The sequence below is a fragment of the Aphidius gifuensis genome, linkage group LG1, assembly GCF_014905175.1.
Source record: "Aphidius gifuensis isolate YNYX2018 linkage group LG1, ASM1490517v1, whole genome shotgun sequence".
Taxonomy (NCBI): Eukaryota; Metazoa; Arthropoda; class Insecta; order Hymenoptera; family Braconidae; genus Aphidius; species Aphidius gifuensis.
Genome location: NC_057788.1, coordinates 31649929 through 31676153, shown reverse-complemented (window position 1 = coordinate 31676153; position 26225 = coordinate 31649929). Strand labels below are relative to the sequence as shown.

General features: G+C 25.4%; 1 protein-coding gene across 1 annotated transcript in view; it reads right to left on the bottom strand.

Annotated features, from left to right (window-relative positions):
- Positions 1-4477: 4477 nt before the first annotated feature.
- LOC122860496 (eukaryotic translation initiation factor 5B) overlaps positions 4478-26225 on the bottom strand; it is a 31751-nt gene continuing 10003 nt past the window's right edge. Inside the window, exons 4-8 of the mRNA XM_044164333.1 lie at positions 20111-20187; positions 19182-19389; positions 17962-18087; positions 11139-11300; positions 4478-4932 (exon numbers count right to left, since the gene is read on the bottom strand). Coding sequence (XP_044020268.1) covers positions 4825-4932; positions 11139-11300; positions 17962-18087; positions 19182-19389; positions 20111-20187 — 681 coding nt within the window. The 3' untranslated portion in view covers positions 4478-4824. The remainder of the gene's footprint in view (positions 4933-11138; positions 11301-17961; positions 18088-19181; positions 19390-20110; positions 20188-26225) is intronic.

Sequence of the window (26225 nt, the reverse complement as noted above, 5' to 3'; positions counted from 1 at the left end):
ATCTATATTTTTTTTTTCAATTTTTCATCAAAAGTTTTGTTGTATATATGTACGAGTGCAACAGAGACCAAATGATGATGATGATGATTTTTATTTTTTATTTTACTCGACAAAAATATATTAAGTTGAAGCTGTGCGCGTTGCGGTAATCGTGGAAAGGAAGGAAGGCATCGCGCAATGGATAAAGGCCAATGAATGGTATGACGGGATGAGGTGAGGAAAGAGGGGAAAATATATACACAAAAAAAACGACCAAGAGAATGGCAATCGCGTAGGCAGTACCACCAGTAAACAGGCTCCTTCATTCACTGCTTATTTTATACAAGAGATCTACACACACACACACATACTAAAATAGCATATAACTCTTTCCCCTCCTCCCCGCCCCTCTTTCCCCTTAAAATTATCATCATCATCATCATGTATTATTATTATTTATTTTTATTTCATTAATTTAATTTTACTCCAAAATTTTTTTACTATTTTAACAAAAAATTTTTTAATACAAGTGTTAAGTTGGATTTGTGTATGAATATGCACACACAGATGAAAATCATCAAAAGAGCCAGAAGATATAGCCAAAAGACAGAAAAAAAAATGTATATAATATTGTTGTAAGAAAGAGATGAAAAATATATATATTTATTTGTAACCGAAACATCAGCATGGGGGCTAAACAAGAATGACCGTCTCTTCTCCAAAAAAATATACCTGGAAATATTTCTAGACACTTTTATTCATGAAAAATAGAAAGAAAAAAAAACATTTTTACATTTAAAATATGATGATGATGATAATAATAATATTTAGAATATATATAAGCAAGTGAGAGTACAAGTTGGAGTATATATTTGATCGCGGAAAAGCAAAGCCAAGTTGCGCAAAGGTTGAAAGAGGATAGACATGATCTGAGTTCAGCTGGCCTCGGCGGCCATGTCGTGCCCGTGTACACACACAGTGGCAGGGCTGTACCACTTGATAAATAATTTTCAGAAAAAATGTACTCAATTTTTATATTTATTAATAATTGAAAACAAGCTAATCCATGAAAATTGCATCAATTATCTTTTTTCACTTTTAAATTGTTATTTTTTGTTGCCAAGATGATTGAGATTATTTTTTCTCCTTTTTCGATTTCGATTTTTGATTATATTGAGCAAGATAATCAAGAGCATCACTGAGTATCACACCTTCTATATACAACTTGGTTTAATATGTCGTTATGTATGTACAAACACAACAGATGAAAAAGATACTTCATTCATGCTCGTATATATTGTCCAACCAGTAACGTAATTTATTAATTTTTGTACCCTGGGTATAACAAAAAATCATGAGAAATTTATTCTTCTTCATTATTTTGTAATTAATATACAGCTTAACAGGACTGAAATTATTAACACACAGGGAGAGACAGAGAAATGAAACCACAAAAAATCAACAAATTTTGAAGCATGCAAAATTATTATTATTTTTTTATGACTTTTAATAAATCATATTAGCCATTATGGCTTTTTTTGTTTGATTCATTATAAACGTAAATCAATAAAATATAGTAAATTAATGATAGCTGTTGTTATTATTTATAATTTAAATAATAAATATATAAAATTGAGTGAAGGAAGACACTCAAGGTCTCAACGGGGTGTCGAATTACTGTCTTTGGAGTCATGCTGTGGATACAAGAGCCACCTGATCATCCCCACTCTCTAATCATCATCATCATCATCATTATAACACATTTAATTTCATTAATTTTTTTTAATGTCCACATAGTGTGTGATACTTTTTTTTTTTTTTTTTGGATAAATATTTTTAAACATAAAAACAAGAATGTATTTATTTTTTTTTTCATTTTCAAATAATAAAAACTTCTTCAAGTTGTTGATAATTTTTTTATAGCAATTTTAAATATTTTTTATTGTTGTTGATAATATGTATAGAATAATAATGCTAAAATAGAGCATTAAATGACGTCAAAATTGAATTGATTTGAAACATGATTAAAATGTGTTTTAGCACATTTAAATATTGTCTATTAAAAAAATTAATACAATAATTTTTATTTATCATAAAAACAATATAATAGTGATAATTAAAAATTGTAAAAAAAAAATCAAACGAGAATCATGTTTCACGTCACCATTTGTAAATCCTTGAACAAGTTTTGTTGATTATTTATTTGTATTTTAAATGAAAAAAAAAAAATATATATATAATTTTCCATTCTCCTGGTTGCAGTGTGTTAATATCCCACTGATGCTGCTGCTGTTGCTGTTTTAGACAAACACTTGCATAAAATATTATGATAATTATTATTAATACTCACGCAATGAAAGAGAACAAGCAAGTTTGTTTGCGAGGACAACCTGCGGATACATGAATGACTCGAAATGACGTGCATTCATTGAGGCTCACTCTGGCATTTAACAGTGTGTGTGTTGATTTTTTTTATTTTTTATTTTTACTATCTTTATCTTTATCACACTTTTATTAATGATTAAATAAAGAGCCAAGCAAGGACATGACATATTTTTAATTTTGTCATTTTATGAATGTGCAGCATCGAGATAGCCAAGAGGCAATGATTTTTATCCTCAATAATTCAAGTGATAAAACCTCTAAATTATTTGCTCTATTAGCTGTACAATATTACAACAAATAGCCTCGAATTAATTATCATAAATTTATTCGTAAATTTTGTTATTTATAAAATGACAATATTTTATTTTTTTCCTTTATATTTCTTCATAGTAAAACCTGACAAGTTTAACTGATTGAAATATTTCGATTCGCACGAATAAATTCATGATTACCAAAGCACGATTTCTCGACAGGAAATGATACATTTTTTTATTTAAATATTATATTTTTTTTATCTACGAGTGATGTGCTATGTTAAAATAAAAAAATAAAATATATCATTTCAATATTCTAATCACATATTATATAAAAGTTGTTGTCTTGATAAAAAAGAAATGACGAAAAATTTATTTACTCAAATATTTTTTAAATATATAATCAAATAAATATTTGTTGTAAATTGTTTATTGTTTTTATTTTTTTGACTGAATGTTTAGTTGATATAATAAGGAAGCTAAAATTTCATAGAAATAAAATATTTGTAGTTTGACAAAAAATAAAATTAACTTTGAATAGAAATAAATATCAAAAAACAAAGCCGGAAATATAACAAAGATAATGACGTGGAAAATATATTCATATATTTTTATTATTTTTTTTTTTTGTTCGTTATCGCATTGATATTTTTTTTATCTTCAAATTGCTCGATGTTATATACAAAACATACATGAATTATTATTTTTCAAATATAATTCTCGCTACACAAATTTTTAAATGAAAAAAAAAAAAAAATATTTCAGTTTTACAAGTGTTTCCATTTTTTTATGAGGAAAAAAAATTGAAATTCTTTTTTTTTTATTTCCAATGATTATACTGACAAGTAGCCTGATTATTTTTATTCACTTTTTTCATGTTAATTTATTTGTGATGTGACTGAGATGAATTTTATCGAATTCGTAATATCCCGGACAGCAATGATGATGCACCAGGAAGTCCAATGACTTTGTAAATTATTATCGTCATTGAAATTCATCAAATTTCATTGTACCAGTATTTAAATTACATAAAATCATAAAATAAAAAATCGAAAAAATTTTTTATCCATGTTTTTCGTCGAAATTATTTTTTCATTTCGATGATATTTAGCTATTTCGAAATTATTTCGATATGTCTACCATTATTTTTATATTTTTTTTTCTTTTCATCAAATGATTTACCTTACAACCGATTGATAATTGTTTTAAATTTTTTATCAATGAATTTATAAATAATATATTTTATTACTGATTCATGAGAATTTATTTTTCTTTTTTTTTTTCAAACAGACTTCGAACACTGGATCCATTTTAGGCATGACTCTTGTTCCATTGTGTCATTGTTACATTTTAAAATTACTATAAAACAATTCTTTCAAAATTATTATCATTGTTTTATACAAGATATATATTTTTTTTATCTCATTTATTCGATATACAAGATTTTATTTTTTCATTGTTTAACCCTACCTTTTTCATCATCTCCTTTCATTAAGAAACACAACGCTCGATATTTACAATTGATGCAATGACGCGTATGAATAGAAAAATAATATAAAAAAACAACTTCAAAGGAAGAAAAAAAAAAAATACATGAAACGTGACATATCGCGCGAATCATCATAGAACAAAGGGGCGTAGAATTTGAAATGGTGATTGTGTTTTTACAAGGCAATCAAGGGAGAATAAAAAAAATCATATATTTTTATAAAGAAAAAAAAAATGAAAATGTAAAAGGTCGTATGAGAATGACGTGATTAAACAATCAATCACATTTCATTAAAATATTTCAGCGTATAAAATACACATGCTCAATTGAATTTAAATAAAAAATAAAATTATAAAATTTATAAATCAAATTGTTTATAATTTTATTAATATTATTTATTATTATTTTAATTATTGAGTTTGTTTTTTTTATTTTTTATTTTCATTGAAGATTTGTAAAACAATTTTCGTTTTTATTATTATTATTATTATTATTCAACAGTGATTAACAATAGAATTAAAAAAAAATAATAATAAAGATAAATTTTTTTGTTAATCACTGATATACAAAGTGGTATTTAAAAATATCGTTGTTATTTAAAAATTAATTTACAATTTATTAATTAATCTTCATTTTGTATATTTTTCTTTCTGTTTTTCCATTTTCATTTCAAATTTTTTATAATTGAAAAAATGGGAAATTTAATTTGTTTTTTTTTTACAATATTTCGAATAGTTTTTTTAATTCAACCATTAATTGCCAGTCACTTTTAAGTAGATCATCACGGAAATAATTTTTACAAGCATCTATACTTTCTCTGGATATCTGTGAACATAAAAAATATTATGAATAAATATTAGTTTGATTTTTTAGGAAAAATAATAATAATAGAAAATATATATTAATATGCGAGGATGACAATATTTTTGATATTATTATTACTGTGTAAATGTGGGCGAATTGAAATTGAATCAGGCATGTCAGGGCGTGGGATTGCTGAGCAAGACATTTGATGATGATAACTTGTTGAGACCAACCCAGAATAAATTCAGTGGTAAAGGTGTAACTTTTCAAAATTATATTTATTGATTTTTTAAAAAATTTATCTATGCTAAAAACTATAAATAAACGTGGAATTTTTTCTTTTTTTTTTATTTATATCTTTTGTTATTTAATAATTAATAACAAAATATTAATAAAATAAAATTGTCCAAAGTAAATTTCCAATTGTTAATTAGTAATTGTTGATATTTTGTTGTTATTTTTGATAATTAATTTTTTTAATTAATTATACAATTAAGTTGGTATTTCAATATACTCGTTGCAAAAAAAAATAAGCAAAAATATTTATTTATAAGACTGAATTATCAAATTTATAAAAATAAAAATATTATTATTTTTTTTTAAACAATTGTGGGTATTTATTTATAACTTTTAATGTCTATAAATTTTTTTTTTTTTTTCTTTTCCATTCATTTGTTAATTACAGCTGCTTGTTTTTTATATAATTTTTTTTTTTCTTTTTGAAAAATGAATTACTAACTGTGAAGGTTTTTTTTTTTATGTTCATTCATACGTTCATTGATTCATTCATTCATTCACTCTATAAACTGATTCAGACTGAAAAACTTTTAATATATATTTTTTTTTAGCCTTGAGAATTCGAGTGTAATCAATACGAATCAAATAGAAAAAAAAAAAAATATATATATAGATACTTTTGGATAGAAATCAAAGTAACAGTGAATTTGGCCACGTGCCAAATTGAAAAGAAAAAAAAAAAAAGGTATGTGTAGCAGTAAAAATAAAAAAGATAAAAAATCATGATGAAAATTCTCGTCGAAAAATCAGACAAGAGCTCAAATTTAAATCTCAATATTTAATGGAAATATTATTCCAACTGGGGAGAGATTTACGAATTGGGTTAGATCATTGTGTGATCAATTTTTTTATTTTCCATTTGTCAATTGACTCACTGTAATTCTGTGTCTTGACAATTCAATAAAATTAATTTTTTAAATTTACAATTTACTACAATCAATCACAATGATATAATATATTTTTTCTCGTAAAACAAAATGCATAAGAATTTTTTTTTTTCTATCAATAATTCAATCCTGCATTGATAAATAATCAATTCATTTTTTTTTTAAAAAAACGAGTCATTTAAATTTGTTGCAAAAAAAAAAAAAAACAATTATATATTTTCGCAAAGTAATTTTCCATTTAAACTTGAAATAAATATATTTTCTATTATGTTTATAATTAAAAAAAAAAAAACTAGGTGCTCTTAAAATAATTTTCAAAAGTCAAATAATTTTTCTCACGGAAACGAGCTTCCTCGAAGCATGAAAAAAAAAAAATAGACAATTTAAAAAAAAAGAAAACCCATTACAATCTCAAAAAGAAAATTAAAAAATTTCTAAAAATTTTTTTCCAACTCTAAATGTTTTTCTCTTTATTAAAATATAGAATTCGTGTCATCATAATCATCATCACCACTCTACTTTGGCCCATAATAATTTGGCTCTTATCATTATTAATAATCCTCAAAATAATAATAATAATTAAAAATGAATAATAAAGATAAATAATAGAGTTAATTTAAATATATAGAAAAATTGTCGTAGCAAAATTATTATTATTAATATTTGAATGATATTTAATGAAGAAAAACAATTAGTGGCTTCCATTCATTGGCATATTATAACGTAACGCTCTACAACTATTTCCGTCCCCACTCTTGAATATTAACCTCTCTCTCTTGTACATACCGGAAGTGTCATTTCATTCATGAATTGATCACAATGGTAATTTTACGTAAAGCCATTGAGGATGCCTATGCGCATCTAGCTCACTGTTGTTACTTCCTTTTTCACAGAAATTTTTTTTTTTTTTACCTTCCTGTTCATAATGCGTGTCATATACATAATTTATTTAATTTTTTTTTTCATTATTTTGCATTTTATATAATAATTTATTTATATTTTTTATTTCATTCATTTTTTTTTTTCAATTTCTTATTTATTTTTCTTCTTTAATTTCACACTTGAAATTGACTCTAGATATTTTATACTAACGTTTGTAGATATTATATATTATATGTAAATAAAATATTTGAAAATTTTTATTTAACAAGATATTGAATGATCAAATAAGGTGTTGAAATAAGAGGGGTTTGATGATGGTGAAAAGATCGCCGTGGGAACACTTACAAAGACTTCCGGACTGGAACTGGAGATCCAGGACGCACATGACTACACCCTTTCATGATATTCCTAACATCAAGATGTTTTTTTTTTTTTTTTTTCTTTTTAAATAGTTATATATATTCATGTTCTTGTGTATTTTATTTTTTATCTTTTGATTTTTAAACATGAAAATTTAATTATCAAAAAAATATATTTCAACACTTTTTTTTTTTTTTTGAAATGAATATTATTTTTTCATTTAAAATATAATTTAATTATTTTTTAGAAATTTTATAATGAGTTTTTAGTTTTTTAATAATTATCTTTAATTTAGTATAATTATGATGATTTTTGTATTGATTGTGTTGAAAGGTATACTGCTACTGTTGCTGATGTTAAAATTAAAATTAAAAATTAAAAAAAAATACACAAAAGTCTTGGTACATGAGCCTGATCGTCACGGTTTTTTAATATGCAAGAGACTGTCCGGAAAAGGAAGATGCATATCCGGTAACGACTTGTTTACTCTTTATGGTTTTACATCAAACTTCCTGTCTTTGTAAAAAAAAAAAAAAAAAAAACAAAACTTCAAAACTCTTTACAAATCTTTGGCTTCGCTATTAAAACATCCAACTTCCCGTGTATTTATCAATTTTATATTATATATTAACAGTGAAGCTGACACATTATACATTTTAATTATCAATTTATCATTGTGTATATTTGACAGACAATAAATTATGTCTTCTTGGAATAAATATGTTAACAAAAAAAATCATAAATTCCAAACAACAAAAATTCAATATTAAAATAAAATAATTTAAAATTTCTTGCTCTAGTTTAGATGCAATATTCGAGGGTTGTATTATCCTCCCCAGAAATAATTTAATTCACCAGTAGGCCATCACCTTGGTAACATCATTGTGACGTCATTGCGAGTTTGTGTTCCAATGACCTGATTTATATTATCAACAATATATAACGCTTGATTTTTCCTTGACCTTGAAAGTATTTTTATTACAACAAATGAAAATTTCATTGTTTAAAAATAATAATCATCAAATATATTGGATTTCTAATTGAGACAATAGCTGTTGTTTCAATTAAATTTATCAATCAAATTGCAATCCAAATACCCGCGGGGTTACGTAAAAAATTACCAAGTAATATGTTGAGAAAAAAAAATAGATGAAACTGGTGGTTGTGTGTGTATGGGGGCTGATGATGAAAAGTGGAACAACGACCTGACCAATATTGCCAGGGTGAATGGACAAACCAAGCCCAGATGCCCTGGTTTTATTTTGTTAATAAATATATAGCCCAGTTTGACTCTGACACCCCAGTTAGTTCAATGAAGCAACCACGCAACCGCGTTCACCTTTTTCAACTTGAGTATAGTATTCATCCTGATGCTTGAATGGCATACACTGTTCAATGTATGCTTGTTGTTCATGAACTGGGTCGATCAATACACACTCTCCCATGAATGACTCTGGTAAAATTCCCTTCATTCATATATTTTTTTTTTTTTTCATTTTCCAACTGTATTTATTGGTGGTGTGTCAGTCATGATGAAAAAAAACATACAGTATTTTTACGTTAAATTATTATCAAGCTTCTTTAAAAAAAAAAATTTCATTGGTTGATGAAGACCGAGCAACAAAAAGCTCAATTATATTTCAACTTGATGACCAAGCAGCTTAATAGTTTCGATTACTTGGGACACAAGGTGTGTCTTCTCCTCATCATCATTTAGCAAATTATTATCAGGAGAGACTAAGGGCGTATACAAGCTCAAAAATTCATTTGGAAATTCACATATAACCCCACAACCAACGTGTAGGCGTGTGTTACATCCGGCGCGTGTATTTCTTTGGCAATTTTTTTTTTTTTTCATATCATTTTTATATTCTTCATCATCTTGTCGTTTTTTTTTTTTTTTTAATTTATTTATTTTTTTATCGTCTCATCTTCACGTGTTTCTTCGTGGAAGTCGAGAGGCAACTAAAATATAAATTAAAAAAAATAAATATATCCTCAATATGCAGATTTAACAGTACAATTTTATTTAATTAAATTTTTTTTTTGATTTTAGTATCAACTGTATGCTCATGTACTGACATTATTTTTTTTAATAAAAACATGTTTTATCTTGAGAGCTTTTTTTACATATATATTTTTTTTTTTTTTTTGGATGAATATTACACACAGTATAATTATTGTAGAAACTGTGTAATGTCGTTCAGTTGTAAATTTCATTTTTTAAAATTTTATTATATTTTTATTTTATTTGATAGGCCACACGTGTTTGCCACATGAAATTTGTAAAATATATTTAATTTGTTCTCCTGTGAATTTGCCTTGGCGATATTTTGGCGTTGTTGATGAAAAAAAAATTAAAACATCCTGATTAGTTGACTGTAATTTTGTAAATTTAGTTTCATTTTGATTGATTTAAACTTTTTAGAATTCTTTTGTACATATAGAAAATAAATTTCAAGATAGAACAAGTGAACCATCATGGTGACTTGATCATTCATCATTTGGGTGTGTAAATTGTATAGAAAATTTATCGAGGCCACACATGCGAAACTGAATAGACTTGTCTATGAATCACACTATTCTTCTTTAGTCAGGTTTTTGCACAGCAGGCACAACATACATTAACTTACTCACAACAGTGCCAACCAATATTTATTTACCAACTTGTAAAGAATTTTAAATCATCAAGACAAATGCTTTTCATTTGTACAATTTCTCTCGCACACACTCACACAATACTTGGCTTCATTCATAAAATAATTTAATAAATTTTCAATTATAAAATAAAACAATTTATATTGAAAATTATTTATTTTATAATTAACTTTAAATTTCGAAAGTAACAAGAATTTCGATCGAATTTTAGAAATTTTTTTTTTTCTATTTAAATATAAAATTCATTTATTTTAAATAATTTTTATGGTTTTTTGTAATATTTATACTTTTTCTAATCCATTAGTTATTCTAAAATTTAATAAAATCCATAAAAAATCATTTAAACTAATAAAAATTTCAAAAAACATCGTAAAATCCAAAAAAAAAAAAAGAGGAAACAACCCGGGCAAAGCTCGCCCAACACCGCAGTGTAGTATGAAAAAAAAAAAAAAAAAAAAAATAGAAAAAAGCGTGGGATATAAAAGAAATAAAATTATTTTTAAAAAAAGTCAATGTTTTTTAAGAATTAAAACGCGCACACCATGGCAACTGCATATCTCGCGTGACTTGGAATTTACCAGACGACCGGATGCGGGCGCGGAAGGCGTGGGTGCTTGGAAAATCAACGAGCTTTACATTTTACAATCGACATAAGAGGGTATTTACTCATTTTACGAACGTCGATGAAAAACGATTGACGATGTACTTCCTGCCCGAAATATAAAATGATCGTAAAAAATTTTCAACTATAATAAAAATTTACCACAAAAAAATAGAGAAAAAAATTACAAAATTAAATAATAATAATAAAAAATAATAAATAAATAATAAAAATTGATTTAATACAAAGAAAATAAAAATATAAATATATTTATGTTTGAGGATGATAATATAAAGAAGAAATACCTAAAAAAAAATAGTAATAAATTTAAAAATTTTAAGACAACGAGTTTATGCTGCTTGCGTCATAGTCTGGGAGGGTAGAAAAATAATAATAATAATATTAATATTGTCAGATAGAGTGGATCAATAAGTCGACTATAAAAATATACTATAAAATTTATAAATAAATTAAAATTGTTATCTTTAATTATATAACAAAACTAATGTTAATATTAAATTTGAAGAAAAAAAAAAACTCACCGTGCTGATGATCATGTCTGTTTCATCAAAATGACGACCAAACATTTTTGGTGCATCACCTGGAATTGGCTCAATTTTAACACAAACTTCTTGACCTTTTCTTGCAGATTCAACAAATTTATGATTTATCTCAATACTTGACACCACACCCAAATTGATACGCTGTAAAAAAAATGAAAATGAAAAATTATTATTATTTATATTAAAATTTTTTATTTAAATTATTACTATTAATAATAATTGATTTTAAATTAATAGAAATATTTTTTAATATTTATAATAACAAGTACAATTGTGTAGATAATTTTTATGATAATTTTGAGCATTTTTTTTTTCAAATAATTCAAGTAGAAAAATATTTTTTTCATCAACCTACACATAAAGTTCAATAAAAGAGTCCCCGCAGGCAGGCCCACACATACGCACATATATTTATTTAATAATATATACATACACACGTGTCTTGACAAAAAAAAAATAAATAAAAATAAATAAATAAATAATAAACCCACGATATTTTATACACAATTTAAACAGAAATATACACGTGGGATAAAACGGACTTCACGTGTTCATGTATATCAGCTTTTTCCATTTTTTTTTTTTTTACCTCATAGCATCATCACTTAAATTCTCCTTTTATAACCATGTATATTCATGTTTTTTTTTTTTTTTAATAAATTTCAAACACCTGACTATCTTTAATCGTCCTCACATCACCAAACTTGTACCTCATTAATTTTCGCAGTTCAACTCAATCTTTTATTATTATTTTTATGATAATTTCGATTTCTTTTTTTTTTTTTTACGCAACAACAAAAATTGAGTAAGTCAACGACAACTAAGATGATAATAATAATTATTATTATTATAAACCATAGTGAAAAGAAAGAAAGAAAAAAAAAAAAACCAAAGAATTGAAAAGGGGGCCTTGGCAGGGGGCCTAAATGGAAATTTGGCTGTAAATTTGTTTTGTCACAGTGAGAGAGTGGAGCCAGAATGATAAAGGTGCCAAAGCAACAAAAGTTATAGGTACCTATTCAGACACCATGTGGATTTTTAGCTCCAAATCAAACACCCCAGACTTGAATGTACCTTAAAATTCTTCAACTAATAATAATAAACTAAATAAATTATTTTAATAATCATTATGAAACACTCGCGCGCACACACAGGCAATTTTAATCATCAATTACTTTCAATAAATTCCAGGTATAAATGTTTATATTTTTTCCATAAACAAAAAGTCAATTTCACGACTGACAAAGGTCCAAAATTTATCACATAAATTCATGAATATTGCGTGGGCTTTTTTTCTTTCAATAGCCAGCGCAAAAATAAAACGAAAAAAAAATAATGTAAATTATTTAAAATACAGTGAATGTGCAATAGAAACTAGAATTGCATTTCTTTTTGTGAAAATGAATAAAAAATTGAGTGACTCAACTGCCACTGTTGGAAAAAAAAATCATAGTTATATATACATATTAGCATCACAAGCGGTATATAAACTATAAAGGGTTTCTAAATTTGTGCCGACTACAAAAATAGACTTCCGGTTCCCGTCTCGCTCGGCGTCTGCTAAATCAGGCTATGCCAAATGTCGGAGTCTACACCAGACAGACTTTCATACAGACAATTTTCCATCATATTTTTCAATCAATAGCAATGATTTTTAATTTTCATAATTTTTTCTATTCCTAAAATTACAAGATTAATTTTTTTTTTATATTAATTGTAACTAGTTTGTATTATTTTATTTTATTTCATTTTTTTCAAAACCATTAATATCTTTTTTATGAATGGAGTCCATTCAGGATCAATCCTCATTCGCCCACGTTTCACGCGTTTGTATCCGCTTGAGTTTGCGCAGCTGGTAAATATATATATTTTTTTTTTTTTATTATTTTCTGGTCTACCAATGCCTCAAGTCTTTCGTATATATTTTATCATTGTTATTTTAATTTATTATTATTTTTAGTCATTATTTATTTTTGTAATAACTTCACACAATATATACAAGTCAAGATAATTTTTTAAATAATTTTAAACTTGATATTTCAACTTGGTATTTTCAAATTAATTTTTACATTTTATGATAATTATTATTTTAGCAGTAGATTTAACTGATAAAAATTGTAGACAAAAATTATCTTCGCTATACAGGAGAGAGGTCTTTAAGCTTTTCCATTATATTTTTTCATTCACTGTGTTGCCATTTTCTTGGATCTATTTATTTTTTTTGTCTTGGCTTTACTTTCTATTAAGCAGGTGGCTTTAGTTGAAGGAAAAAAAAAAAAATCATCAAATTGAGTATCTAGCAGAAGAAAAATATATATTCATGTTATTAAAATATAAAAAAACAAAGAGATAAATTAAGACCGACCTTGGTGAGCTTGTTCGCAAGAAAATAGGTGGGATTTTAAAAGTTACTTTTTTGAGCTTTTTTATATAAAATTATTTTGTTAGATTTTTATTTATTTTCATTTGTTAATACTCGCATCCCACGTGACCATGAGAAAAACGTTTAGGAAGAAATAAATTTAAACCCACACATTAAACCCAAGGGTGTATACATATTATTTTATGTAAAAAAAAATCCTCATCCTTGTGTTTGTGAATTTTAAGTGTTGAAAGAAAAAAAAAAAAAAAAAGAAATCAAATATCTTGAATAGATTTTTCGAGTTGTTTGCTTCTTTTTTTAAATATAATTATAAAAATTAAATGTAAAAAGCAATTTGCTTATATTTTTTATTATCAGCAAGAGATTAAACAAAAAAAAAATAAATAAATATATGAAAATGCTCAAGACACTTTGGTTAAATATATTTTGAGTGGATCGATATGGTCGTCGCGACGTCAGGTATGCGACGACACTCTGGGGGAGGGTGTTTTAATGGCGACATACCATTTAGAGTCCATACAAAATTCTCAAGACAAGGTATGAGCCCACACAAGAAGCTCATTCTCATACCACTCAAAAGTTGCTTCTTTTAAACTGATAACACTTTTAGTTTGTTAATCGTTTCTCCATGACAAGAAGAAAAAAAAAATCGAAATGAAATAAAGAAAAGAATATAAAAGGAACAAAAAAAAAATACATAAGACTTTATAGTGTACGTAGGTATAATATAAAAATTAAGAGTCGGCAAAGGACAAGGACAAAGTAGGATTTTTTGGCAGGCACATTTCCGGGAAATCGAAATCTACTTTACGTTTGTTTCCTTTTTTATATTTTAAGGAACAAAAGAGACCAACATGTGCAACTCATAGGTCTCATATATATATGTCCCTCTGTGCAATTTTTTATTTTGTCTTTCTCTCTTTTTCCGTGGGTGATAAACGACCGGAAGGAAACTGGGGGCGTTTACCAGCCACGAGCCGGAAGTTAGTCAGCTTACAACTGTGTCGATGTCTACTATATATGAAGAGTGTCTCTATCCTGGTGACACACACACACACCACAGTATGTGTTTTTGAATTTTTTTTTTTTTTTTTTTGGTCTGTTGGTGGCCAAAATAAAATTCATCCGGTGGCACATGCCACTCAAAGCTGCCGACATTTCCATATAAAATATTATCAAATTTCCAAGAATTTATTGTGACGCATTTTGTCATTCTATTGTCTCATTATGATTTTTTTCTTTTTTTAAATCCTGGGAATTAGAGATGATTAAATAACATCAGCATGAATTTTCCGGTTTAAAATATTTCGAGTATTGGAAAATCCATGACACGATCATTGAGAGCCATAGTAAAAAAATAAATGTCATTATATTTGGAAATAATAATTCCATGTTTATATTTTATCCAAATGATAAGAAAAATTTTCACTTGAATTGTTATTTTTCTCAGTAAAACAACAATAGAAAGAGTAAGAAAATAAAAATAAAAAATTAAAGATAATTTGACCAAGTCAATCAAATATCTCTCAGTAAATTAAAATTAAAAATAATAATAATAATAATAATTTTAATTTATTTGATTGATAAAGTGTTATTGAACTGTAAATGATAATGCTGCTATTTTTAATTAAAAAAATAAATAAAAATATACTTGAATATTTAAAATATGAAAAACTAAAATATATTATTTTAAAAAATTAACAGACAAATAAATAAAAAATTCAAAGTCAAAGGAGTGTTTTCCAGGCAAAGCGTCGGCGTGGCTTTTTAATGAGGATCGGACGTCGTTCTCCGGCTAATTACGAGCTACAGAAGATATCTCAAATGGAGAGACCCAAGAAAACAGTCTGCTCGTTGAAAAAGAATTCGCCGGATTTCCGCTCGCTAGTATGGAAAAAAAAGAAGAAAAAAGAAAAAAAAAAAAGAGAAAAATAAAAAGAAATAACAAAAATGTTTTAAAAAAGCAAAAAAATTATACTATCAAAGTTGTGTTGCGTAATGTATTATCGATAACAGCTCAGAGTCAAAACATGACAAGAGAGAAAAAAGATGCCTCCCAACAGAGAAAGACACTAATAACAATTTTAAAAATATTCATCAATTGAATCACATAATTTTCATGCAATATTATTACAAATATTTTCAATCAAATAGACAATAAATTAACCAAAAATATATTTAAATTTAAAAAAAAAGTTTTGATATATATGTCAACGAAGAAACGAGTGATGATTGAATACAAGAGACCGGAAATGTGCGATTTTAAATCGCGATTTGCTTGCGAGGTCACGTAGAGTAGAAAAAAAAAAGAGAAAAAAAATTACCGAGAGAGGGAAAATAGTAACAGCTTCTAGGTTTGTTGATGCCTTGAAGAAAAAAAAAATAAATAGAAAGAAGAAGAAGAAGAAGCCACCCGGAGTTTAATTTTATATATATTTTTTTTGTTGTATATATAGTAGTTAAATAATTGTGAAGAGACATGAAGAGACATGAAGACGTTCAACAGCTAGACATTGTGTGAAAACACCTACGGGCCCAATCCTGACCTGAGCCAACACAACTTCGTGACGATCAATATCCGGCTCGGATGATCTGCCTTGCAGGGACACTTCAAATTTATATATGTATATTTTTATTTTCTTTTTCATTCAAATTTATCGTGTGATATATTATTATATTTATTTATTTATAATTAATATATATTTTGTTGGATTGAAGGTGTATCTCCTGTGGGTTGCAACCAAAGTAGCATATTTTTACATAATTTTATCATGCATTTACAGATGCAAAAAACATTTTAAACTCATTTTTTTTTTACTGTAAAAAGTCATTTAAAACACAGGCTTATTTATCTTTTAAAAAAAATAATTAATTATTAATAATTTTAGCTATTTAAGCTGATTAACTTTAAATATTTTAAACAGCCATTCTATTTTTTTTTTTTATCTCTTACGCAATGATTCAACAAAAAACAGCGTCAATTTTTAATATAAAAAAAAAAAATATATATACGCAAGAAATTACAGTAGTTTTATAATGTATAAAAAAAAAAAAAAAAAAAAAAAAATTACACGTGGGCTAAGTATATGGATGCATGTCACGGATCTGCTTTCTATGCGCGGGCGACTCTGAGAATGCACAAAACCCCCATATTCATATTGATATATACAATAATAATATCAACATAAAATGTGTTGCTATGTTGTTGAAGTTGGTCTGCTCATTTATACACATATTTTTTTATTTATTTTATACAGTTAAATGTTGATATATAAAATATAAAAAGTTGAAGTTAAACCTTCCAACTTCCCACCTTTAAACGCACACGCATATTTAGCTGGAAGCCCAGGCTATATCTTGAGGGCGTTGGATGTAAAATTGTAGGTTGATAAATGGGATATATAATATACAAAAAATAAAATAAATAAATAATATTTTATCATGTATATTGGTAGTGGATAATACATAATTGCCTTCGTGATATTTTTTTTATTTTTTTCATCATAAAGATGTTGTTATTATCATCATCATCATCATCATCATGATAATTATTCTTGAGCTTGTCGAATATTCAATTTAATCAATGGACCTCTATAAATACTCGACTATAATGTCATTCTAAAATATTCACTGCTTCCTGTGTCTCAACCAATGACTTAATGGTTACTTTATTTTACCGACGAGGCAAATTATTATACTCGTTCGAGGGCTTTTTTTTTTTTTATTTTTAAAATAAATTATAAAACCAGGTTTTGATGGGACAAAAAAAAAAAGGGAAAATATTTTAAATTCACCCACGCTTGCAACCAAGATGCATATACAGTTGTTGGTTTGTGTTAATGGCCTGTTTTACCCTGACAAGTTTGAAACAAAAAAAAATATCACATCCTCCTACAGGACACATAAAAAGACAACATCTAAAGTCCTTTCGCATTTATATATTCTACTTCTGCATATTGACTTTATCGCTGATCGAGAATGCAGTGAACAGGTTCACCTACACACACTAGTCTCAATAAAAAATCAACAGCAATATAATCACACTGTTCATATATAATTTCACCAGTTAAACTTAAACTTTTTGTCATTTCGAAATATATAATAGTAAAGAAAAAAAAAAAAAACATTTACAGCATTAAAATTGTGTTAAATTAAAATGTAAATTTGGCTATTTTTTTCAAATGATTATGATTCTTCAATGCGTGGGTTAAACTAATATTAAAAAATAAACAAATAAATGTTTTTTTTTCTTTTTTTGTTTTACATATAGCATCAAAGAGACATTACCACTTGCATTGTGGGCGATTGAATATGTTGAACATTAAAAAAAAAACACGTCAAATATATTTTTCAATCGAAAAATATATATATTTTTCAAGCGACAATGTAAATTGTCACACCATAGTTAAATATACATACCTGTTTATCAATTTCCGCTCCTTTTTCTGCGTCTTTTTTGATGACACACACTGGTGTTCCCTCTTTGACAATACCAGCTTCAACCATAACACCAATAACAATTGGATCTCTTGTTTTAAAAATACACTAAAAATCAAAAAAAAAATAAATACATTAATTCTTGTGGCGTAATATACATTTATATATAAATTTATTTAATAACACAGTATGAAAAATATGAAAATAATAATAATTATAATAATAAAAAATTAACAGTTAGAATTTCCTTTGGCGAAACTCGAGTTGGCTCCAATTACCGTGGCACGTTCTAGGAAATTGTTATCGTGGATCTCGTGTTAGCGGTGGTAATATTGGCCACATCATCGTCATATTAATTTTTACACACATAAATATCAAGAAAAATTGACTGTGACAAATATTTTTCATCTATTTTAATTATTATTTTAAAAATCCATAATAAATCAAGCAAGAAAATCTTGATATTGATTTTTTTCTTATTTATTTATAGTAAAACAGTATTTAAATAATAATAATGATGATAGTTGAAAAATATAAAATAGATTGATAAAAAGTAGGACAGGAAATATTGAAAAATGCAGAGAGGTGCAATCGATAAAGCCAAAGGCTATCGTTTGTGGTTGACGATTGAGTGGCAACAGGGGAAAAGAGGGAATATAGTCGAGATTTAACTTCCTGCCCCGAGCGCACTTTAACATCCGGTGTTGATAAGCCCCTGCAGTATCCGGAGTATGCCGTCAAACGGACACAATGTTATCGATGTAGAAAAATATATATAAATTCATAAATAATATGCTTTGATCATTCGACAAAAATAAATATATAAATAAATGATTTGATTATATTGATATTTTTTTTTTTATCTTCTTCATATATAAAGCCAGCAATAATTACTCAATTGGTTTTTTATTTTCAAACTAGTATTTTTAAATACAGACTTTGTAAATTTTTTAAAACTGCAATTGTTGGCTGTTTTTTGTTGTTAATTTTAAAGATTAATTTTTTTAAATTAAATATAGAAAATTAGGTTCGTATTTGAAGTATTAGTTGAAAAAAAAATCAATTGAAAATAGTTATTTTTAAAGATTGGAGAGTGGATTGAATTTTTAATTATTGCTGTGATATATGATGATGTAGGATATGTACCTGTCTTTCTGTCAATCAAGTCTATTTTAATGTAAAAATAATAAAAATAATATTACCCCTGGTACGACACGAAGCTTGCAAGGAAATACAGCAATATGTTTGTGTTCATCTCTCCTTCGTTGTTTTAATTCTTCTCTGTATGCTGTAAATTTATCAAACAAATGATAAATAATATCAGCCTGGAATATTTTAACACCAAGTGTATCAGCAAGATCTTGTGCATCACGTTCAATTTTAACATCAAATGCCAATATCGTTGCATATCTAAAAATAATAATTTATTATTATATTTAACAACAAAATTATAGTCATAAAATTAGAAAGTCAAAAGTTTAAGAAAAAAGATTATTATTATCATTATTATTATAAATCGAGTTAGTAATAATTATGTAACATGATATATATATTTTAAATAATCACAAAGCTGATTAGTTGAATCTTGGAAGAGAAAATAATCTCAATTACAAGGCAACATATATCCCAAGACTCATTTCAACTTAAAAAATAAAATGAAATAAATAAACTAAGAAACGAGAGACACGAGTAGACCAGGTGTATCATTTACAAAAAAAATTATAATCCTTTCCTCTCAAACATCCTCCTTTTTCCCTCATTTACAGAATTTTTTTTTTATTTTTTTAGATAATTAACCATCTCTACAGCTGAAAATTAGTGGTGAAAGAAAAAAAAAAATTCAAAAGAAAATATATATCAATTTTTTTTTTTTCCGAGGGGAGAGACAAAAAAATGTTAAAAGCAATTCCATCGTTTTGGTTATATTCATCAAAAAGTATCTCACGATGGTTGTGTTTATTTGAAAAAGTCGAGAGACACACCGGAAATATAAGTAAACCGTGAATAATCGAAGCAACGAGGCGAACGAGAAACGGATCAATGATTTTACCAATTTGATTGTTTTTTTTTTTCCTCAATATTTATTGCACATTATTGTTGTTTAAAAATATAATTATTATTTTCAACTTACTGGCTGTCGTGTTCAAGCATTATTGATGCTTTCATAACGTCTTTCTTGACAACTGGTCCAATTCTGATACCAGCATACTGCAAACATAAAAAAAATAAATATTAATAATTTTATAAATTTTTTTTAGTCAACAATTGTTTATATTATTTATGTATAAATAATTCAAGTGTACAAGTGAATAAAATACCAACGAAATACAAAACTGCAAAGTGAATTTGCAGACTTCCAGGAATAAACTTTTTGAATTTTTATTTTCAAAAAAAAAAAAAAAAAAGACACATCAATGTTTTTTAGGTAAAAACGGACAACATATCAACACACATCCCGGATGTCACACATTAAATGCATGTTATATTTTTCACATCAAAGAAAAACCCACAAATTGTTGTACAAAAATTTTGCAAGTTATTTTAAAAAAGAAAATTGTTTTTTTTTTTTTCTTTTTTTCTTATCAGTAAAGCAAGTGTGTGCCAAAGTGTCTCAAATTAATTCGATAAATAGCAACGGTCTCATTTCGTTCCAACGAATCATGTGGCCATTGAGTATCATATTTCCAGTGCATATTAATTTTTTTTTTATATATATACACACCAAGTGAGTGACAAATAATATCAAAAAGAGACACATCGTAAAAATCAATTTCGAAAAAAGTGCAATGCAATAAAATGCGTGCAAAAAAAAAACATGGAAAATCTTTTGAAGACTAGATGAAAATTTTGAGAGGAGAGTTAAAAAAGAGAGGAAAAAAAAAAAAAAAAAAATAGAAAAATATATTGAAGACGAAACCGGGTGATGTGTTATGTCGGGTAGACCGTGCGAGTGCTCAAAATAACATCTGACGCACACGTTTCACCCGCACCCGTTTGCCTCCTTAAATACACGTATATTTGTATTCAGTATATATAGCAATATAATATGGAACTGTATTCCAAAAACTTAGGCACGCGTTATGCGTATAGAAATATATATATCCACCGATAAACAAGCCTCCAAAAGAGGCACCAGGCACGTAGCTTTTGCAATTAATAACTGATGCGCGTTTACTTTTTGCCACAGCCTCATTCCATCAGTCTCAATTCAATATTATAAATAAATAATAATTAAAAAATTTATGTTCTTTAATACTAATCAACTCGTATTATTATAAATAATATATTTTATTTATTTTTATTATTATTAATTCATCAAGAAAGAAAAAAAAATGTTCAAAAATATATTTTTCATATTTTTGTATTTTTAAAGGGTAATAAAATATCTAGGTTTAAATAATTATTTGGCAAATGATTTGTTTACACCTTCTTTAAGATTTTTTAAATATCTTGAATTTATTTATAAAAAAATAGGGGCGTGGGTTAGACGGGCGTATGTCAGAAAAAAAAATAGAAAAAAAATTTTTTCAATAGAAAATTCGAATTAATATACTTTTTTTGTTTAAAAAAAAAGGTTTTTTAATAACAATTAGAATTATTCATTTGTTTAATAGTGTTTAATTTAAAAAATATTTATATAAATTGAAAATTCCATGTATTTTTTTGATAAAGAGATAGAAATAAAAAGTTTAATTTCTAAAAATTGAAAAAGTTATAAACAAATGGATTTTTTAAATAATAATTTGTTATAAATTTTAATAATATCATCATTGAATACTTCGAGTATAAATGTATAATATTCCGTCTCTTTTTCGTAGTTATTCCAAGAAATTTCGGTATACAAAGTTGATTGCGACACTGCTCAACTATTTTCCCGTTAACATTTATAAGCATTTATATATGTGTCATCTTCATTTTAAATTTACACATAATTATAATTATACAACAAAAATATCAAATTGTAAATATTTACAATATAAACATTCTCCTTTTAATATTTCATTAAAATTATATATATTTACGTGTGTATTTTCTCATTGAAAAAAATAATAAAAAAATAAAAAAAAAAGTTTTTTTTATTTTTTTGTAATAACAAAGGCACTCGAGAGGTAAATTATATTATTGTCGAATAAAATGAATGAACAGTAGGGGGGTATACAAGTGAATGGACAAATTGAATGAATGAATGAATAAAACAGGTCGCACGCTTTTACGGTTTTTTTTTTTTTTTTATATTCTAGACTAGAAAGCGTGCACTTATGACGTCGTTGACCGCACACAACAATTTTTTTTTTAAATTACATTGAGAAATAATTCTTCTACATTGCTCATTTTTTAATGGAAAATGACTATTTAAAAATAAATTAACAATTATTATTTGATCAACTTTTAGCCAAGCTCCATAGCTAGTAAGCTCCAAATTTATAAAATTATTTTTAAAGCTATAATTTTCAAGTAGACAACCAGCAGCAAAAAAAAAGTATAATAATAATGATAAATAAAAAAATAAAATAAGAAGATTGCGGAGAAAAGATAACATCGTAAAATAGTATGGGCGTTTAGGAGCACTTCCGGTCGAAAAAAAAAAAAAATACATCAAATCGTCTGCCTCTTCGTCTCGAGATTACATATCTCTCGAAAAAAAAAAAAAAAAAAAAAAATGAATCCTCTCACAGTTGAGACAAAAATACATATTTATTTGAAATAAAATTATTTATTTTTTTCGATATACTTATGGTTAAGTATATAAGCTCGTGTGTGTGTTGAAAGAATTTGAAAAAATAAAAATTTTCAAATAAAAGTAGGCGGAATAAAATAAGATTGAGATAATTATTTTATCCTTTTTTAGAGTTAATAAAAATGTAGGTAATTTGTCACAAAGTAGTAGCAATTTTGATCAAGTCATTTCCTTCAAGTTATCAAATAATTTACTGACGCATTAACAGCATCATCCATCAAAAATATATTACGAGAAAAAAATATTTTAATCAATGTTAAATTAAATGTATTGGTCGCAGTTTAATTTATCGGGGTGTTGGTGGATTTGATAAATAACATCATGAAAAAATATATTACTCTAAATATTTTTGGTATTTAACAATGCATTATTAATTTTATAAAATTAATGTAAAAAAATTTTTTAAATGACAAATAAATTAACAATATTTATAAATAATTTATTTAATTTTAATTTCGAAAAATTTGATTTAGCAATATTTAAAAATTCAATTTTAAATAAATAATTTTCATTTGTATAATAACGACTGCAGTTTGGCAGAAAAATAAACGTAATAATAATAAATTTTTTATTGATAATTGTAGACAGACAAAAGAGGCAATAATAATAATAATAAAATTGCAACAAAATACGCAGGAAAAGATGGCTTCTTTCCTCGCATTGTTTTAACAAGGTAAGCAGTTTAAAGACATGAGAACGGATGTGCGAATTCTGTGTATGCTTTGTAAGCAATATACCTGTCCGAATTTCCACGACAATTTTTTTTTATATAAAATATATAATTGACAAATTAAAAGTACGCAAATAAATTCAATAAATATTTATTTTAATCACAATATGAATTTTCATAATTATTTTAATTGTGTTGTTTTTTTTTTTCAATTAATTTAAAAGGTTAAATTTATTTGTTCAAAAATATATTAAATGTCATCTGATAATGTCAATAAATATGAGAAAATAATTTCGAAAAATGAATCTAAAAATATTTATTTCTAATGAAATTATTTCTTTAATTAGAAAAAATATTTTCCTGGAAAAATAATCATTATTATTTCGTTTAAATTTTATTATTCATAATTTGTATAATTTTCGTAAATTCAAAAATATATTCAGCATTGATAACCGTACAAAATCAAAAATTACACATGATTATTGAACACTTATAAATATAATAAATTGATAGGTGTGGCAAGCGTGTATAATGAAAATTTGAAACTATATTATTTTTTTTTTTTTTCCCCATTGATCGTATATATCGAAATTAACGATTGAACAATTTGTGTGGTAATAAATATGCGTGTATAATTCATATATTAAAATAAATAAAAAAAATATTAAAAATTCCATCTCGTTTGTGAGGTAAGACGAATGTGAGCAAATTGTCCAATTAACAAATGAAAAAAAAAAATAAATAAAATAAAATAATACATAGTATAATATTGAGTTGAGATTTTTAATTTTTAAAAAATCAACTGTATTTTATACTGTACTCGTGCGAACATCCTTTTTTTCTTTGATAATATTATTTGAAAAATTTAATTTAACTTCCGGCAAATATTACATTCATCTTTCTGTCTATTTTTTTTTTTTTTTTTTTTTTTCTCTATTACTAAATATACATTGTAAATAATTGTATATAATAATAATTATCACGGTTGAAATTAATATAATAATTTCAAATTTTAATGGTTTTATAATCATGAAATATTAATAATTATAAATACGAGAATAAAAAGCATAATTAATCATCAAAATTAATATCGCGTGTGAATTTATGTGAACAAAGTGAAAGATATTATTTTTATAAAAATAATTTGCTGTTATTTTTTGAGCTTGATATGCGAAAATATAATTTACAAATTGTTGTTGTATATGAGAAGACATGATTTTAAAAATAAATTAAATGAATAAAAAAAATAAACAGCAACAAGAATAAAGTGCAGAGTTTGATCGCGTGGAAGATATCGATTTAGCGATTCACATAATTGAGTCTTATCACGGATCTACGAGTTGAGATAATATAATGTGCTGCACATGAGGGCATCGATCCTTTCATCCTCCCATCCCTTTTATTTCTACCCTCTTGTGTCCTTATATTTAATTGCATATAATTTAATATACTCTATCGATTATTATTCAACATCCCTTTGATAATGTTTATTTATATTTTTTTTTTTCCTTTTTTATTTTTTATAAATAACTTTGTATTAATTGTCTTTAATCATGCAATTTTTATTTATATATTTTCAATTTTTCATTACAGAAATAATTATTTTTATCTCATGATAAATTTAGAATTAAAATATCCTCATTAGAGTGCGTTTTGAAGTGTAATTTAGGAAAAAAAAAATTATAAATTTATTAATAATTATCAAATTTTTAAACCAACATTGCAATTTTATTAGTAAAAATGTGTGTTTTTTAAATTTAGGAGCACATTGGCGCGCTACGCGCGCCTGTATCTATACCTTCTAAAAGGTTCATTTTTCATTGATTTTATAAACACAAGTATTATCATAAAAAAAAAAAAAAAGAATGAATAAATTGACGAAAAATTTTTTTAATTTATTTATTTACACATAAATCACACATAATTCACACGTAATTTTTAGTCTAATAACATCAAGATTGAATGTTTACTGAAAAAGTTGTGCAACCTTTATATCTTAAAAAAAAAATATAAAAAATAGAAAAAATTTTTTTTTTCAAATTTATATTTCCCCACATAAAAATCACATAATTCGCACAAAATTTTAAGCCCAATTGCATCAAGATCTAATAATTATTAAAAAAGTTGTGCTAGCTTAATACGCCAATTTTTAAAAAAAATGTAAAAAATAAAAAAAAAATTTTCTCTCAAATTTATTTCTTCACACATAAAAAACACATAATTCGCGCAAAATTATGAGCCCAATTGCATCAAGATCTAATAATTATTAAAAAAGTTGTGCTAGCTTAAGATGTGAATTTTTTAAAGAAAATATAAAAAATAAAAAAATTTTTTTTTCACATTTATTCTTCCACACATAAAAAACACATAATTCGCACAAAATTTTGAGCCCAAGTGCATTCAGATCCGATAATTATTGAGAAAATTGTGCTAGCTTAATATGTGAATTTTTAAGAAAAATGTAAAAAATAAAAAAAAAATTTTCTTTCAAATTTATTCTTTCACACATGAAAAACACATAATTCGCACAAAATTTTGAGCCCAATTGCATTAAGATCGGATGATTATTTAAAAAGTTGTGCTAGCTTAATATGTAAATTTTTTAAAAAAATGTAAAAAATAAAAAAAAAATTTTCTTTCAAATTTATTTCTTCACACATGAAAAACACATAATTCGCACAAAATTTTAAGCCCAAGTGCATTGAGATCCGATGATTATTAAGAAAGTTGTGCTAGCTTAATATGTGAATTTTAAAAAAAAATGTAAAAAATATTATAAAAAATTTTGTCTTTGAATTATTTCTTTACACATAAAAAACACATAATTCGCACAAAATT